At 42.4% G+C, this 16,692-nt stretch overlaps 1 protein-coding gene across 10 annotated transcripts in view; it reads right to left on the bottom strand.

Moving 5' to 3' along the window:
* The window catches only part of MTSS1 (MTSS I-BAR domain containing 1), a 189,742-nt gene that overhangs the window by 148,337 nt on the left and 24,713 nt on the right, over positions 1 to 16,692 (bottom strand). For all 10 annotated transcript variants that reach the window (XM_074986673.1, XM_074986672.1, XM_074986674.1 and 7 more), the window contains exons 3-4: positions 14,051 to 14,112; positions 3,659 to 3,732 (exon numbers count right to left, since the gene is read on the bottom strand). In XM_074986673.1, the coding sequence (XP_074842774.1) occupies positions 3,659 to 3,732; positions 14,051 to 14,112 (136 nt within the window). The remainder of the gene's footprint in view (positions 1 to 3,658; positions 3,733 to 14,050; positions 14,113 to 16,692) is intronic.

Raw genomic sequence — 16,692 nt, 5'->3', positions numbered from 1 at the left:
CACGGAGGCATGGGTCAGGAAAGCTAAGGCTCCAGTTCTCCCTTCCTAGGGTCGTGTAGTAATTTACGCTGTCAGAAGGGGCTTGAAGAGCAATAAAGTCTGAGAACCATGCAGACAGGAATATAGCAGTGTTCCCTGAAAACTGGGTACTTGTGCAGCCCTGTAGGAGTGAGTCTAATGCCCTACCCCTGAGCTGATTAGCAAAGCGCCCACAGCTAGGTCTTGTTTCCGCTAGTGGAACACACCAGTGCTCCCTGTAAGCTGAGTGCCTGGGCAGCTGCCCAGGAGAGATTCAGGTGCTGCCCCGCTGACGAGCATAGCCCCCACAACCAGCAGCATGTGTTTCTAGTGGTGATGTGCATCCGTTCATTCCTTGGTGCACGTAAGATTTATTCAACACATACATGGAAAAAAAAATCAAAGGAAACAATAGTGCACATTAATACATGACTCAGTGCACTTACATCTATTCCACACACAGATGGCAAAGTTTAGAGAGACACTGGTAGATAAGAGGGGAATAACCAGCACTTTGGGGTGGTGGACCTCAAGTACCATGCAGTGGTTAGGGAGTGCTAGAAAAGCCTGAGTTCAGTGTTATACTTCATGGAAATGAAGCAGGATGCTGCATACAGCCCATCATCCTCTAGTACCTGCAAAGGTATTGGATCTTCCCCATATACAAGAGCAAGAATATTTGCAAATATTTATGTATTATATACATAGACTATTTCTGCCCTCTACAGCAAATGCTGATGCATGCAGATGGATGAGTAGCCAGAGAAGGCTACTGCTGACTGACTGTGATAAAATGCTTTCATCAGCTAGAACAGTGGGCCTTAAAATAACAAAACACTTCCAGTAAAACAGTAAGAGATTACAAATAAAAAACAGCACGCAGATTTACAATTTAATCACATTACTTTCCATTAGGGAATAACTCCGTCTCGCTGAAAGAGATAGGTAGAACAGCATTTTTAAAATTATCCAAGAAACATTTGGTCACCCAATGAGAATGTATACCTACAATTCACAGCATGCCAAGTTGCTCGGACTTCTGTCTAGCGGTACACAGGATGCATGTGTATTTCCTCCTTGTAGTTTACCCCCAAACATTTGCATACAAATTAAGAGTAGATACACCTCTCTTCACATACTTAAAACACGAAAGCACACTTCGCTAACTTCAGTTAATATAAACCCAGATGGGATAAAAATGCTTATGAAATGACCATTGTTTTTGCTGTATCAGGCACAAGCTATACAAACAGAGAACACTGAAGATCAAAGAAATACACAATTTATGAAGGATAAAATATGAAGAAACAAAAAAAGGCAACATTTAGTACAGTTCTGTCTTAAATCCTACATATCAAAGTAGTAACTCCTCAGAGAGTAAAACCACAAACAGGCAACATATCCTCTCATCACAAAACAAGCCAGATTTCACTTAAAACTCATACTTTTATGAAGATGTTGGATAAAACCCTGACTCCAGTGAAATCACAGGAGTTTTACTATTGATTTCAAAGGGAACAGAATTTCATTCAATCTACATCAAAAGCTACAAGGAGTTACACAACTTGAACAACCTCCTGGAGGTTTTGTTTTGGGTACAATGCAAGATGCTTATTCATAACCATATGCAGGGAAAAATGGAAAAGCCACTGGCCTGAAATTTCAGTTCTTTGGTCTGAATGTCAATTTCTATATATAAGTCAAAATTCCCTTCTTTCATTTCAGTTTGGGGAGAGGAAGAGCAGAAGGACAGCAAGGCTTACACAGATTTAACTGGACTCCATTTACAGAGCTTCTTTACGGAAGGACATTTTCTTAAGAGCCTTGCACAGATAGAAATATCTACCCATGGATTTGGATATACGGGGATACACGGCATGATCCACAAATCTGCTGGGGTCTACTTCCAAGAGCCACTGCAGCCAATGGGGAAGATTGTTAACCTCTTGCACCTGGAATACAGCACCAGAAGTGAAGCCCAGCAGTGCAGCTGTACCACTCTTAGCTCCTTGCCCAGCCATGGTGCCTCCTTGTCCAGGGTCATGCCACTGGGAGTGCTGCAACCACACTGCCAGGAACAGCTGCTGGCATGGGGTGCTGGATACCAGGCACAAAAGAAAGAACACCACTGGAAAAGAAGGTGTAAAATAACCTGCAACAATTTGCAGAGACCCACATTATTTAATTTTATGGTCAAGAATACAAGACACAGGTAAATTTCTCTTTTTCTTCTTTTCCTTAAAGCCCCTTCAGTGACCAGTGCAGAGCTTAGCCAAGCCTGGACCTAAGGGATGGGGAGATGGCTCAGAATGTAAATGTTTCACCTTGGATCCGAGTTTCAGTCAGATATCTAGTTTGGTCCCTTTCCTGTCATGTACATAGGCAGCCAGGTCAGTCAATCATGGCCTAATGTCCAATCTGTGTGAGCTGCCATTTTTTAATGTGTGTATGAATACCACCACATAGTAGATGAGAAATTCCTTCATCTAAGATCTGCAGAATGCAAGTCTTTTAAAAACCAATATCTGGTTCTTCAAAGTTTTCACATAGTGTTCTTTCTTAACACCTGTTTCAGCAGCTAGCACTACTCTCAGAAAGATAAGTGTGGCTTGGATAGTTAGCACACTGCTAATTAAACCTCACACTTTTGTACATTAGGGAAACAGTATGACTCCAAGCTAGACACTAGCATGAATTTATTAGGACCAAATATATAGATTTACCTCCCCAAAGCCAGAAGCTACCAAAAATAATTTGATGAACAGTTCTATATTCACTTTGGAATAGCTCTTAAACAGAGCCCTGCTGGACTGTGCAGCCAAAGGGCAGGTCCCACCTCTGCAGAGACATCAGAATTCTTGTGACCTTGATCAGTATTCATCTGGCGTACCACTGACAAGCTGCCTTTTGCTCCCCCACTCATGCAGGGATACGGCAGCATTGTCAGCTGCACTGTTTATACTTGTCTACTCCTGAACAAACTTGCACAATCACCCCATATGAACTTGGACATCCCTGATTTCCTTCTAGAGGCCAGGAGAATTCATTCTGGACACTAATTAGCAAGTTAAGGAGAAATTATAGGGCATGACAGACTGGAGGCGAATAAAGGAAGAGTCTTCTAAAACGAAGGGCCAGGCAAATGCCTCTGACATCCAGGAACCATGGCCTCTTCCCCTACATACAAAAAGGCCAGGTTCTCCATTGGTGCAAGTCAGCACAGCTCCACTGTATTTAGTCAATCTCCAACCACTGCAGCCAGCTACAGATCTGGCTTCACATTTCTTTTAAACTTATTTATGGGATAAAGTGTCAGTGTGAGAATATATGCATACAGATTTAAATGCATCTACATTTAAAATATTTATCACTAGCATGTAATGCAGAGAGCTATTAAGAAATATTCAGAATTATTTATGTCAAACAAATCTAGATTATTGAGCTATAACATTTTTCAAAAAGTATTTCCAAAACCATCTCATATTCTGCGTAGGCAAAGTAAAAGCCCATTAAACAGATGTCTACCAGATCTGCCTTTCAGTGGTAACAAGTTAGGTTTTTTGTTTTTTTTTTTATTACCACAAATCGTATAAACTGCACACGGCATTCTGCTAAACTAAATATTGACACATCTGCTTACCACGTGTGTTAGTAGCCATGTCAGCCACTTTCTGAAAGGCATCCAAAAACGCAGCAGCTGCTACTACTGTAGTCCTGAAATGCATACAAATAACAAAACATTAGCTATGTCTCGTCGCTGTCTATTTAATTAGTGTCAAAAACGTTTATGCTTACAAAGAAACTAGTGGGATCTTGCCAGGGCAATAATAAGACAAATCCCCCTCTATTTTATATTGCTGTTTAGCCCTCTTCTGCTTTCATTTCTTAATCTCTTCCTTGCTTCATGCTGGTACTATGGACTGTGCTGCAGCCATGCTAATGCCGAAGATGTGAAAAAGTACAAGACAGGTGTTATTTCAAAAAGATGAAGCCAGACCCTTCTAGCAGATTTTATCTGCTGAATCAATATTAAAACAACCAGAGAAAAGAATCTAAACAAACTATACCACACTAATTATACAACAAATTAAAGCCACTAGTATTTTCAGAAGGCACTTGTATGTTGTAGGCAAAATCCCAAGATAAGGACAAAGTAAGCTCTCTTTAGTCCTAGTCAAATCTTAGCCTAAGCACAACATTTGAGCTCTTATTTCAAGTGTGCCAGCTTCCCCACTAACTGTGAAAGAATAGGAATACTTTCCAAGAGATATAGCCCATGATCCCCTTTGGGGACCTTAGGACCAGTGAGAAAAGGAGAATATTCATACTCGGTGACTGCTCTCAGCTCTACAATTCCTCTAAGACGAGATGAATGGTTACATCATTCTCCTCTTGACACGCAGGTCAGCAACCACTTGGAATCTGCACTCAGTTGCTGAGCTAGCCAGACCCACCCCCACCTTTGCCCCTAAAGCTAAACAGAATGCCACGTTACATATAAACATGGACAACAAGGACAAAACAAAGGAGTTAGGAGTAAGAAGTCCATTCTGTACCAGAGACAGTCACACCACAACAAGGAGACAAACACGTCCCCAAGACACAGAAGAGAAAAGATAGCAAAGGCAGAAGAACCAGAGGAAGAAAACTGCATCGGTACTGACGCACAAGATACAGAATACAAAACCCCTCCCCCACATCCCACCAACACCCTTGACAGGAAGCAGGCCCACCAAGCTATGAGGAATGCCCAGCGGGCACATCATCCATAGGCACTGTCTATGGCTGAAAATACAGAGACAGTATGCGGAAAACACTTCCGCAGAGACCACCGAGTGGGAGATTTGCACTTCCTCAGCTACAGCCTGCTCGCCTGTTCTGCCTGGGAAGTGAACCAGATCTCCCTTTCAGGTTCAAAGAGCAAGGAAGGCCGGCCAAGTGCACACTTCAGACAAACAGTTCTATCTGTTTAGATAGCAAATCTAGCCACTGGCGTCCCTTGACTTTTTTTATCCTCAGAGAGGACAAATGTGGATTCCAGTTTTCTAAATAAGTAGGTCTTGCAGGCCTCCACGCTTTACAGCTTTGTGCTAGAGCTTTTCTTCTTCTGACTTACAGTCTGCGTATCCTGATTTAAATGAAATTAGGACAGGACTTCAGGGATAATACTGAAAACAGTGGCACTATAACACTTTGTACTCAGACAGTGAGGCAGAGAGAAAAATAGGTGAATATATATTGAATCCCATTCTCCAAACATCAGTTAAGAGAGATCACTCCAAGAGTCCCTCTTTAAAGAGATCGATCAGCGTTACTGTTTCTCAGAAGTCTCCCCATCATGGCCTACAGACAGAACTCCATCCTGGCCATGCCCATCGAATCCAAAACAAGAGCAGAAAGCTGTGTGCGGTCAACAAAGACCATAACTGTAGAGAAAGAATGGTTCTCCTGGGAGAGCTGAAACCTCACTAGCACGTCAGATTTTATCTGACCCTCACTTTGCACACGCACTCAAAATACAAGGTACACAAATGGCAGTTTAGAGCTGGGCTATAGCTGCTTCGGAGCTCCTCCTAAGAACCTTCTTCATCTTGTGATCCAAGATCTGGGTTCAAAAGAGATTATGGCCTCAAAGGGACAGGAGGAGGAATCTCTGTATACTGCCATTTGTAGGTCAGCCTCTGGGGAAAGAGAAGTGTTTTTCTAGCTAATTGTTAATACTTATTCATGGGCATGCTTCTTCCTACCTTCGTATTTTCCAGAACTGTTTTCTTACTGCTAGCCTAGTCCAAAAAGAGAATCCTCAAGCTGTCTTTGCAAAGAGGCACTAAAGCACCTGCGAGGGAAATTATCTTTTTAGAGAGTGGGTGGCTGAGGAGAAGGACTTTGAATAAAACCTATAAAATAACTGGCTGAGCAGCTGAGCTACAGTCCCAGAGGGCAAACATCCCCTCTTCTAAACAAAGTTACTGAATAAGTGGGAGTCATGGAAATCTTCCTCTATCCTTCCAGTCCTCAAGTACTGCAAGGCCGGGATCTGATTGTCCTGACTGGGAAGAATGAGAGGTGACTGAAGTTTTGAGGTGCTGCCAGATGACATGTCTTTCTGGAGGTCAGCTTCACAGGAACAACCTGTGACACAGGTCCATGCTGCAGCACTGCAGGCAGAGTGCTCTCAGCCTCTTTTTATGGGCAAGAGAAGAATATCCCTTGTCACTGAGCCCATAAAGAAAATTAGCAAAATGCAGAGGAACTCTGAAAACCCACACTGAAAAGCCAGAAAATGGTACAGGCTAGAGATGCACAGCAATATAGAGTGAAATACAAGGTAAGGAAAGCAGCTAGAAAGGATAAAAGTGAAATGGTTAGAGGAGCAGAGTGAACATACAGAGAGATATTATGGCGAGTGTAAGACTAAGGAGGTGCATAAGATGATCAGGAATGTTAATAGGAAGTGGCAGCTAAAGCAGACGGCAATCAAAGATGAGAACGACAGGGTGCTCCTGAACAAGGAGAAGGTTGAGATGAGATGGATGAGATATTGCATCGATCTATACAAAACACAGTTGGCCCCGAGTGTCTCAGAGGGACTCAAAGAACTGAAAGAGGTATCTCCACTGAGCATCGAGTGCAAGACCAGTATTTTGAAGGGCGATGTAGAAAGAGCAGTGAAATGACTAAAGAATAACAAGAGCCCTAGAAATAAGATCACTGGAGAGATGATCAAATATGGTAGAGAAAACATGATTCAGGAAATACACTGACTATATAATATAGCATGGAAAGAAAGGAAGGAACAGGAATGGACAAGATTCCTGCTAGTGACAATACACAAGAAAGAAAGCGCACTGGAGCGCAAGAACTACAGAATGATTGACCTAACGAGTCATCTACGCAAGGATGACGATACTGACTCAGAGACTAAGATCGCAGATAGAAGAATACCTAGTGGATGAGCAAGCAGGATTCAGGAAAGCTAGGAGTACCATACAGCAGATATTGGCACTAAGATTGATACAAAAAAGCTCAACAAATGAACAAGAACATCTACATCTGTCGATTTTCAGAAGGTGTTTGACAGTATAGATCAGAAAGTGACTTGGGCAGTGTTGGAGTCATATGGAGTACATAGCAGACTGATACAGTTATTGAAGGATATCAATGACAATGCGGAGGCAGCGGTGAAAATGTGTGGTGAGTTGGGAAGTTGGTTTAGAATGAGTAGAGGTACGAGACAAAGAGATCTGATATCGCCGAGTATCTTCATCACACACCTAGAGAGCGAGCAATGGACAAGATCAAGGAAGAGGTAGAAGGGATATCTGTGCATGCGATGAGAATCAACAACTTGAGGTTCACAGATGATATAGTTACCACTGAAGAAGATGAAGAAAAGCTAGCGAGAATGGTGCAGGTGCTAAAATGAGGAACGGAAGTGGTATGGACCGATTATGAGCATCGATAAAACAAAAACAACGGTATTAGGAGAGAAGGAAAAGGAAGGAAGATCATTGTAGATGAGATCAAACTAGAGAACGTAGAGAAATTCAAGTATCTGGGAAGCCACGTAACATATGAATCTAGACGTAAGAAGGAATAGTGACTAGAATAGGTAGAGCAGTTTTTAAACTAAGAGGTGGGGGAAAGCCGATTGGTGTGGGGGAGCACCTGGATCGGACGGAGACTTCTCTTACACGAGGCTCCATAGATAGGGATTCCCTAGAAGTTAGTCAGATAGGGAACGTGGGAAATAATATATGGGCAAGATCAGATGTGAAACAATCGCATATAAAAAAATCCAACGCGTCTGTGAAAGGCGGACATATCAATAGTGGTAGTTTTTTAACGTGCTTTTACACTAATGCTAGGAGTCTGTCTAATAAGATGGGTGAACTGGAGTACCTCATTTCAAAGGAGGAAGTTGACATAATAGGCATCTCAGAAACATGGTGGAATGAGGACAATCAGTGGGACACTATCATACCGGGATATAAATTATATCGGAAAGACAGAACAGGTCGTGCGGGTGGCAGAGTGGTACTATATGTGAAGGATAATATAGAATCAAATGAAGTAAAAATCCTAAAGGAATCAAAATGTTCCATAGAATCATTATGGATAACAATTCATTCCTCTAATATGAATATGGCATTAGGAATATATTACCGACCACCTAACCAGGACAGTGATAGTGATGCTGAAATGTTAAGGGAGATTAGAGAGGCTATCAAAATAAAAAACACAGTAATAATAGGAGATTTCAATTATCCCCATATTGATTGGGTGCATGTCACCTCAGGATGGGATTCAGAGATTAAATTTCTTGATGCCTTAAATGACTGCTTCTTGGAGCAGCTAGTACAGGAACCCACAAGGGGAGAGTCAATTCTCGATCTAGTCTTGACTGGAACGCAGGATCTGGTCCAAGAGGTAACTGTTACTGGACCGCTTGGAAATAGTGACCACAATATAATAACTTTTAATATTCCTGTGTTGGGAAGAACACCGCAGCGGTCAAACACTCTGGCATTTAATTTCAAAAAGGGGAATTACACTAAAATGAGGAAGCTAGTTAAACAGAAACTAAAAGGTAGAGTAATTAAACTAAAATCCCTGGAAGCTGCATGGAAATTGTTTAAAGACACCATACTAGAGGCCCAACGTAAATGTATACCCCAAATAAAAAAAACACAGTAAGAGACCTAACAAAGAACCACCATGGCTAAACAGCCATGTTAAAAAGGCAGTGAGAGAGAAAAGGGCAGCTTTTAAAAAGTGGAAGTCAAATCCTAGTGAGGAAAATAGGAAGGAACATAAACACTCCCAAATTAAGTGTCATAACGTAGTAAGAAAAGCCAAAAAAGATTTTGAGGAACAGCTAGCCAAAAATTCAAAAAACGATAGTAAAATGTTTTTTAAATACATTAGAAGCAGGAAGCCTGCTAAAAAAGCAGTGGGGCCCTTGGACGATAAAGATATAAAAGGAGCGATCAAGGAAGACAGTGCCATTGCGGAGCGATTAAATGATTTCTTTGCTTCAGTCTTCACGGCTGAGGATGTTACAGAGGTTCCTAAATTTGAGCCAGCCTTTTTAGGTGACAAATCTGAGGAACTCACTCAGATTGAAGTGACATTAGAGGAGGTTTTGGAGTTAATTGATAAGCTGAATAGTAACAAGTCTCCAGGACCAGACGGCATTCACCCAAGGGTTCTAAAAAAACTCAAATGTGAAATTGTGGAGTTATTAACAGTGGTTTGTAACCTATCCTTTAAATCCACTTTGGTACCAAATGACTGGAAGACGGCCAATATTACACCAATATTTAAAAAAGGCTCTAGAGGAGACCCTGGCAATTATAGACCGATAAGTTTAACATCAGTACCAGGCAAATTAGTAGAAACACTAGTAAAGAATAAAATTGCAAGGCACGTAGAAGAGCACGAATTGTTGGGCAAAAGTCAGCATGGTTTCTGCAGAGGGAAGTCGTGTCTAACTAATCTATTAGAATTCTTTGAAGGGGTTAATAAACATGCGGACAAGGGGCACCCAGTGGACATAATATACCTAGATTTCCAGAAAGCCTTTGACACGGTCCCACACCAAAGGCTTTTATGTAAATTAGGTGGTCATGGGATAGGAGGAAAGATCCTTTCATGGATCGGGAATTGGTTAAAAGACAGAAAACAAAGGGTTGGAATAAATGGTAAATTTTCACAATGGAGGAGGGTAACTAGTGGTGTTCCCCAGGGGTCAGTCCTGGGACCGATCCTGTTCAACTTGTTCATCAATGATCTAGAAAATGAGGTAAGCAGTGAGGTGGCCAAGTTTGCAGATGACACCAAGTTGCTCAGGACAGTCAAAACCAAAAGGGATTGTGAAGAACTACAAAAAGATCTCAGCAAACTGAGTGATTGGGCAGCAAAATGGCAAATGAAATTTAATGTGGGTAAGTGTCAGGTAATGCATGTTGGAAAAAATAACCCAAATTACACGTACTACATGATGGGGTCAAATTTAGCTACGACAGATCAGGAAAGGGATCTTGGAGTTATAGTGGATAGATCTCTGAAGACATCCACGCAGTGTGCAGCGGCAGTTAGTAAGGCAAATAGGATGTTAGGAATTATTAAAAAAGGGATCGATAATAAGACAAAAGATATCATACTTCCCCTATATAAAACTATGGTACGCCCACATCTTGAGTACTGCGTGCAGATGTGGTCTCCTCACCTCAAAAAAGATATATTGGCATTAGAAAAGGTTCAGAAAAGGGCGACTAAGATGATTAGGGGCTTGGAACGGGTCCCATATGGGGAGAGGCTAGAGAGACTGGGACTTTTCAGTTTGGAAAAGAGGCGATTGAGGGGCGATATGATAGAGGTATATAAGATCATGAATGGTGTGGAGAAAGTGAATATAGAAAAATTATTTACCTTTTCCCATAATACAAGAACTAGGGGACACCAAATGAAATTGATGAGTAGTAGGTTCAAAACTAATAAAAGGAAATTTTTCTTCACACAGCGCACAGTCAACCTGTGGAACTCCTTGCCCGAGGAGGCTGTGAAGGCCAGGACTCTATCAGGGTTTAAAAAAGAGCTTGATAAATTTTTGCAGGTTAGGTCCATAAATGGCTATTAGCCAGGGATAAAGTATGGTGCCCCTAGCCTTCAGAACAAGGGCAAGAGATGGATGGCAGGAGATAAATCACTTGATCATTGTCTTCTGTTCTCCTTCTCTGGGGCACCTGGCATTGGCCACCGTCGGCAGATGGGATGCTGGGCTGGATGGACCTTTGGTCTGACCCAGTATGGCCATTCTTATGTTCTTATGTTCTAATAGCAAAAGCAAGAGTGAGTTTGATGGAGATGGTAAGAACTGGAAAAGCAAAGCAATTAGCTTAGGAACAAAGCAGAGCATCTTGAAAATGTGTGTATTCAACAGCATGTTGTACAGATGTGAGACATGGCTGACAACAAAATATTCAAAGAGAAGGATATTAGAAGAGGACTTGTTATAGAAAGATCCTGAGTATAGGATGGATACAGAAGGTCACCAACAAGGAATTATGCAGGAAGATAAGGCCAAAAGAGAACCTATTACACAAGGTTATACAACAGAATTTACAGCAATGCGGGCTTATCTGCAGAATGAACGATGGAAAAAAAAAAATCAAGACCCTGGTATTCAGCATAATGGAAGGTTTGAAGAGGAGAGGCAGACCCTATAGAGACTGGGTAGATGATATAGCAGATTGGTGTGGAGCTAGTCTACAGAAACTAAGCCACTCCGCATTGGATAGGAAAAGATGGAAGGAAATAGTGATGGAGGCATCGGACGCCAACAGGCACTGAGCCCATGGCTGTTCCTGATGATAACAGAGATGTACTGAAAAGACAAAGCAGAGGGCCAGGACTGGCTGGCTCAAGTGTGCCAGATATGGAGATTATTTTGGATTCTGGACATCCTGTCAAAAGAGGAGGAGTTGCTCAACTGTCCTGAACAGATGTTATCCAGGATGTCAGAGGAATTGGAACCGTTTCCAAAGCACTCTCAACTGGGCAGACTTCCAAAATAAATTACTAGAAACTTCCAGCTTGCCCCCAGTTTCTTTAATGCACCTTAGCTTCAGGACATATTATGCAGTAACCTTTCAAACCCCTGAAGGGCTTCACTCATTTTTCTCCTCTCCCGCCCCCAATTCTTACAGCATGTTACTTCCTCTCCATGCTTGGCCACAACTGCATTTGTATTACAGTTACCATATCTGTCCTTTCAAAAAAAGGGGACACCCCTGAGAGGGAGTGTATCTGTACCAGTATCTACTAATTCAGTGTATTACTGTACTTACCATAACCCATTAATACAACCTGAGTTGTAGCTACTAATACAGATAATCAAGTAGTAACAGATGTAGCCATGTCAGCCTGTACTTTAACAAAACAAAACAGCAGTTACATAGCACTTGAAAGACTAACAATGATTTATTAGGAGATGAACTTTCATGGGACCTGAAGAAGTGGGTCTGTCTCACAGAAGCTCATCACCTAATAAATCATTTTGTTAGTCTTTCAAGTGCTACATGACTGCTGTTTTGTTTTGTTAGGTTATCTAGTAACAACCAAGAACCCTCTACAGGTTCCAGGCTCGAAAAGGTGGCAGAAGGAGGAAGCCAGGTAAGACTGAGGATGTTGGCAGAAAGGAGATAAAGAAGTGGGCCTAGCTACTCCCTGGAGTAAATCTCAATGGTTCCAATTCCCGGTCCTGGCCATTCAAGACAAAACTTCAAGGAAAACTTGAAACCTGGCCAGACATTTGAACATTTAGGAACCCAGCCAGGCTGTTGCCAGTTGTGCCTCCCAAAATCCAAAGTGTATTTAACAATGATCTGCAACTTGGAGTGACACTTGGGCCCAGTCCTGTAAAAATTCTCTGGGACTTGCAATATTCCCAACCCATAGCAACTGCCTTCCTGGTATGAAAACGGGGCAGGAGAGGACAAGCAAGTGCACACTGCCCAAAACAATGCCTTCCTAGCTGCAGAAGAATGCTTCAAATCCCACATCACAGGGCTGCTGCGTGAGGGGAGAAGGACATGAAGAAAAAAAGAGAACTGAAAACAATCTTTAAAAACAGATAAGTACACAGCAGAACTGGAGTCAGGGGAAGCACAGTTCCTCCTTCTGTCCTTTTACTTATTCACTAACAAAAGAGAAACCCACATGGGATACCCCCTGGGAGGGAAATGAATGAAAAAAGAAGCACAAACACCAGCAACCAACCATACAGGATTTTTGTGGGTTTTCTGACATCACACGAGACACATATAACTCACTTGTTTCCTAAAAACAAATTTCTGCCTTCTCTCTATGTAAACAGAATACATTTTATGAGTCTCTTGATCCAGGTACCCACCCCAAATCATAACAAGATAGAGAAGCAGCTTGAATCATATTTTACTAATGAAATGCTATGAAAATTTATTCAAAATGACACTTGGGCTACGTCTACACTAGCCCAAAATTTTGAAATGGCCATGCAAATGGCCATTTTGAAGTTTACTAATGAAGTGCTGAAATACATATTCAGCGCCTCATTAGAATGCGGACAGCCACGACACTTCGAAATTGCAGCGGCTCGCCACCACGCAGCTCGTCCAGACATGGTTCCTTTTTGAAAGGACCCCGGCAACTCTGAAAGCCCCTTACTCCTATCGGCTGATATCAGTTACTGGTATCAAAACGGGGCAGGTGAGGACAAGCACGTGCACACTGCCCAAAACAATGTCTTCCTAGCTGCAGGAGCATAGGAATAAGGGGATTTCTGCCAACAGGAATAAGGGGATTTCGAAGTTGCCGGGGCCCTTTCAAAAAGGAGCCCCATCTGGATGAGCTGCGCGGCGACGAGCCACTGCAATTTCGAAGCGCCGCGGCCGCCCACATTCTAATGAGGTGCTGAATATGTATTTCAGTGCTTCATTAGTAAACTTCGAAATGGCCATTTGCATGGCCATTTTGAAGTTTTGGGCTAGTGTAGACACGGCCTTGTATACTGACGCCCATTCAATTGTCGTTAATTGCTGCTGAATGACCCAGCACTGGGATTCCCTTGGCAGCAAAATCTTTCATCCTAGTTTTTAGGCTACCCAATATTTAGAGGATTCTTGTAATTTAATAAGCCTTTTGCATCTTAAATTTGTAAAAATAACGTAAGGACGCTTCAACTCAAAGTTATGGATTCATTCAATCAAAATGATGAAACTGTCCTACAACAGTACTCCAGGAGGAGTGAAATCATGAAAAGATGAAAATGTGAAATTAATTTACAGTCCTTTTTGGCAAATTAACTATTTTTCTAAAATACACAAAAACTGTAAAAGATGGTACAGTGTTTACATATATGGGTTGTGAATATGAAAGTCATTAAAACATGCTAAATAAGCTATCAAGGATGCAGCACCATTTAAACTATACAGTATGCTTGGTATGTGCACACATACGAAAGGGATGGGCTGTGCAATAGGAAACTTACCTAAGCTGAGACTGCAGTTTCCCAGCTTTGTTTATAAAATCTTCCCAAACTGGGTAACTTCCCTGAAAGAGAGAGACACGGTAATAATGAGTATGGTAGTGCTCACTGAATTTTGTCATTCGGAATTCAGTGTTTGAAGTAATACAAAATGATCAAAGTAAAGCAATAAAATCTGTTTTTGTTTAATACATTTTCATCCCCATAAGCCTTGTAACATTTATCTGCTGGTCCTTTAAAACTACATTGTCCTTAAACAAAAAACCCCAAACCATGGATTCTGAATTCTTGCAGCCTGTTTGCTGAACATAAGCAGCAGAGAGAATGTTACAGCCCAGGACTGGAAAAGCCTAAATTCAAATCCCCAGCCTGCCACAGATTTCCTGCAAGTCTTGGGCAAGCCACTTAGCCTCCCTTGCGCCTCTGCTCCCACATCTGTTCAACAGCACTTCACCCCCCAGAGATGCTGAGAACAAACAAAGCCTGTGATGATCTCAGATACCACAGTAACGACTACCAGTGCCATTCTCTCTGTACCTAGGCCTTTGGGCATTTTAGGGTCCTAGTCTTCATCTTCAATGTTCTTGTGACATTGGCCCAAGGTACCAGAGGAATCATTTCATGGTTCTTAGTATCAGAGAGGTAGCTGTGTTAATCTGTACCTTCGAGAACAACAAGGAGTCCTGCGGCCCCTTATACACTAACAGATATTCTGGTGCATAAGCTTTTGTCAGAAGCAAGCAGGTCTTTTGCCCATGAAAGCTTATGCTCCAAGATATCTGTTAGTCTATATGATGCCACAGGACTTCTTGTTGTTCATGGTTATTGTGTTCCAAGGAAAAAACAGAGCTATCAACTAGACCGGCACTCACGAATCTAAGAGACAGAACTTTTCAATAAATGCCGTAGAGTGAGATTTCAGAATGATGTTGGAATTTGGACTATGGAACTGGAGCTGGACAAAAAATACCAATCTTTCCATCCCCAAACACTCTCCGTTCTCTGTTTTTTTCCAATAAACTCCTTTAAAAAAAAATCAAAACCAAGGTTACAAAAAAGTATCCCCTGAACTGGTCTCTGCTGTATTAGTTTAGACAGAAGAGATGCCACCAAAGACTCAAAAGGTGTTAAGGTGACCCTAAAACTGTCCAGCATTACATGGTATTAAATAACATTTGGTATGCAGAGACCTTAGCACTGCTTACTACCATGGCAAACACTATTAAACATCTTTCTATCCCTTTGTTACAGACAGAAAACAAGGGGAAACAGTTAACACTTGAAGCATTTAAGTTTAGAGTAAGGCTTTCATTGAATGACATCCTTCCCTTTTCACCTCTATCTAGAGAAGGTTTTTACAAAGAAAGACACCTATGTCTGACAGTTCTTTAGATGGTATCAAAGCTGGTAACTGTCCTTGGTAGCGGGAGTAGGAGTTAGTTGAGGTAGCAGCTACTGTAACGCAGTTCAGGTTTGATCCTCTTTAGATAAGACACCCCCCCCCCACACACACACACACACACAAAAGAACAACAAAGACAAAAGTGCAGCTTCTGTCTCCAGTGTTGATTTTCACTTGCAACAGATCTGCTGGAAAAAACACAGGCACAGCACATGAACTGACTGGTTACTCCTCCTGCCCAGAGCACAATCAACTGTAGCTACTCCTCAAAAACTAATTCCAACTCACTGGAGGAGGCCAGGGGGAGGGACTAGAGAGAAAAAGAAAACTGAGGTCACTAATAAATTTGCAAAACACTCAGTTACTGTAGCAACTGGGGTGCTATGAGCCTAGATAAAACAAAGCCAAAAATACACATTTCAAACCAGAAGTTATTGAGTAGTAACAAAGAGGAAGCTGTGCTAGTCTACACACTATCAAAACAAAAAGCAGTGAAGTAGCACTTTAAAGACTAGCAAAGAAGTTATTGAATGTGAATGCCAGGTACATGGAATCAAGCCGCACATATCTCAGGTTACAGGGTTGCCACCCCAACAGGAGCGGTTTCCTGTCAGGGGCAGCAGCTGCAAGTCAGGCTGCTTTTCCCTGCTCATGTCAGGCGCAGTAGCCTCAAGTCAGGCTGCTGTCCCTGACAGGAGTGGTTTCCCTGTCCCCAGAGCGTCAGGGAGCTGGGAACCAGGAGACAGCCTGGCTAGTGGCTCCCCTCCACTTGTAGAACCAGGAAACTGAACAAGGCAGCAGCCCTGTTTAGTTTCCTGGCTCCAAGGGGTGGGGGGGAACCAAAAGCCAGGCTGTTCCTGGTTCCCCCCTCCCTTCCACTGGCTGGAGCCAGGAAACTGACCAAGGCTGCTGCCCTGCTCAGTTTCCCCTCTCTGCAAGTGCAAGGAAGTGGGGAGCCAGGCTGCTGCCAGGTTCCCAGCTCCCTGCCCCTTGCAGGACCTGGGAAACTGACCAGCTGGTCAGTTTCCTGGGTCCCACAAACAATGGGGGAGACAGGAACCAGGCTGCCCCCTGGTTCCTGGCTTCCCTCAACTGGTACCAAATTTCGAGTTACTTGAGGGTTGCAGAAACACAACCCCCGCTTAACTCGAGGGTTTACTGTACAATTGTTTGCAGTAAGGCGTATCTCTCCCAATTGGTGTAATCTGTTTCTATCACATTACACAGACAATAGGATATGAAT

Source organism: Carettochelys insculpta, chromosome 2 (assembly GCF_033958435.1).
Source record: "Carettochelys insculpta isolate YL-2023 chromosome 2, ASM3395843v1, whole genome shotgun sequence".
Taxonomy (NCBI): domain Eukaryota; kingdom Metazoa; phylum Chordata; order Testudines; family Carettochelyidae; genus Carettochelys; species Carettochelys insculpta.
The sequence above is the reverse complement of the archived record's forward strand: the minus strand, read 5'-3'. Positions and strand labels throughout refer to the sequence as shown.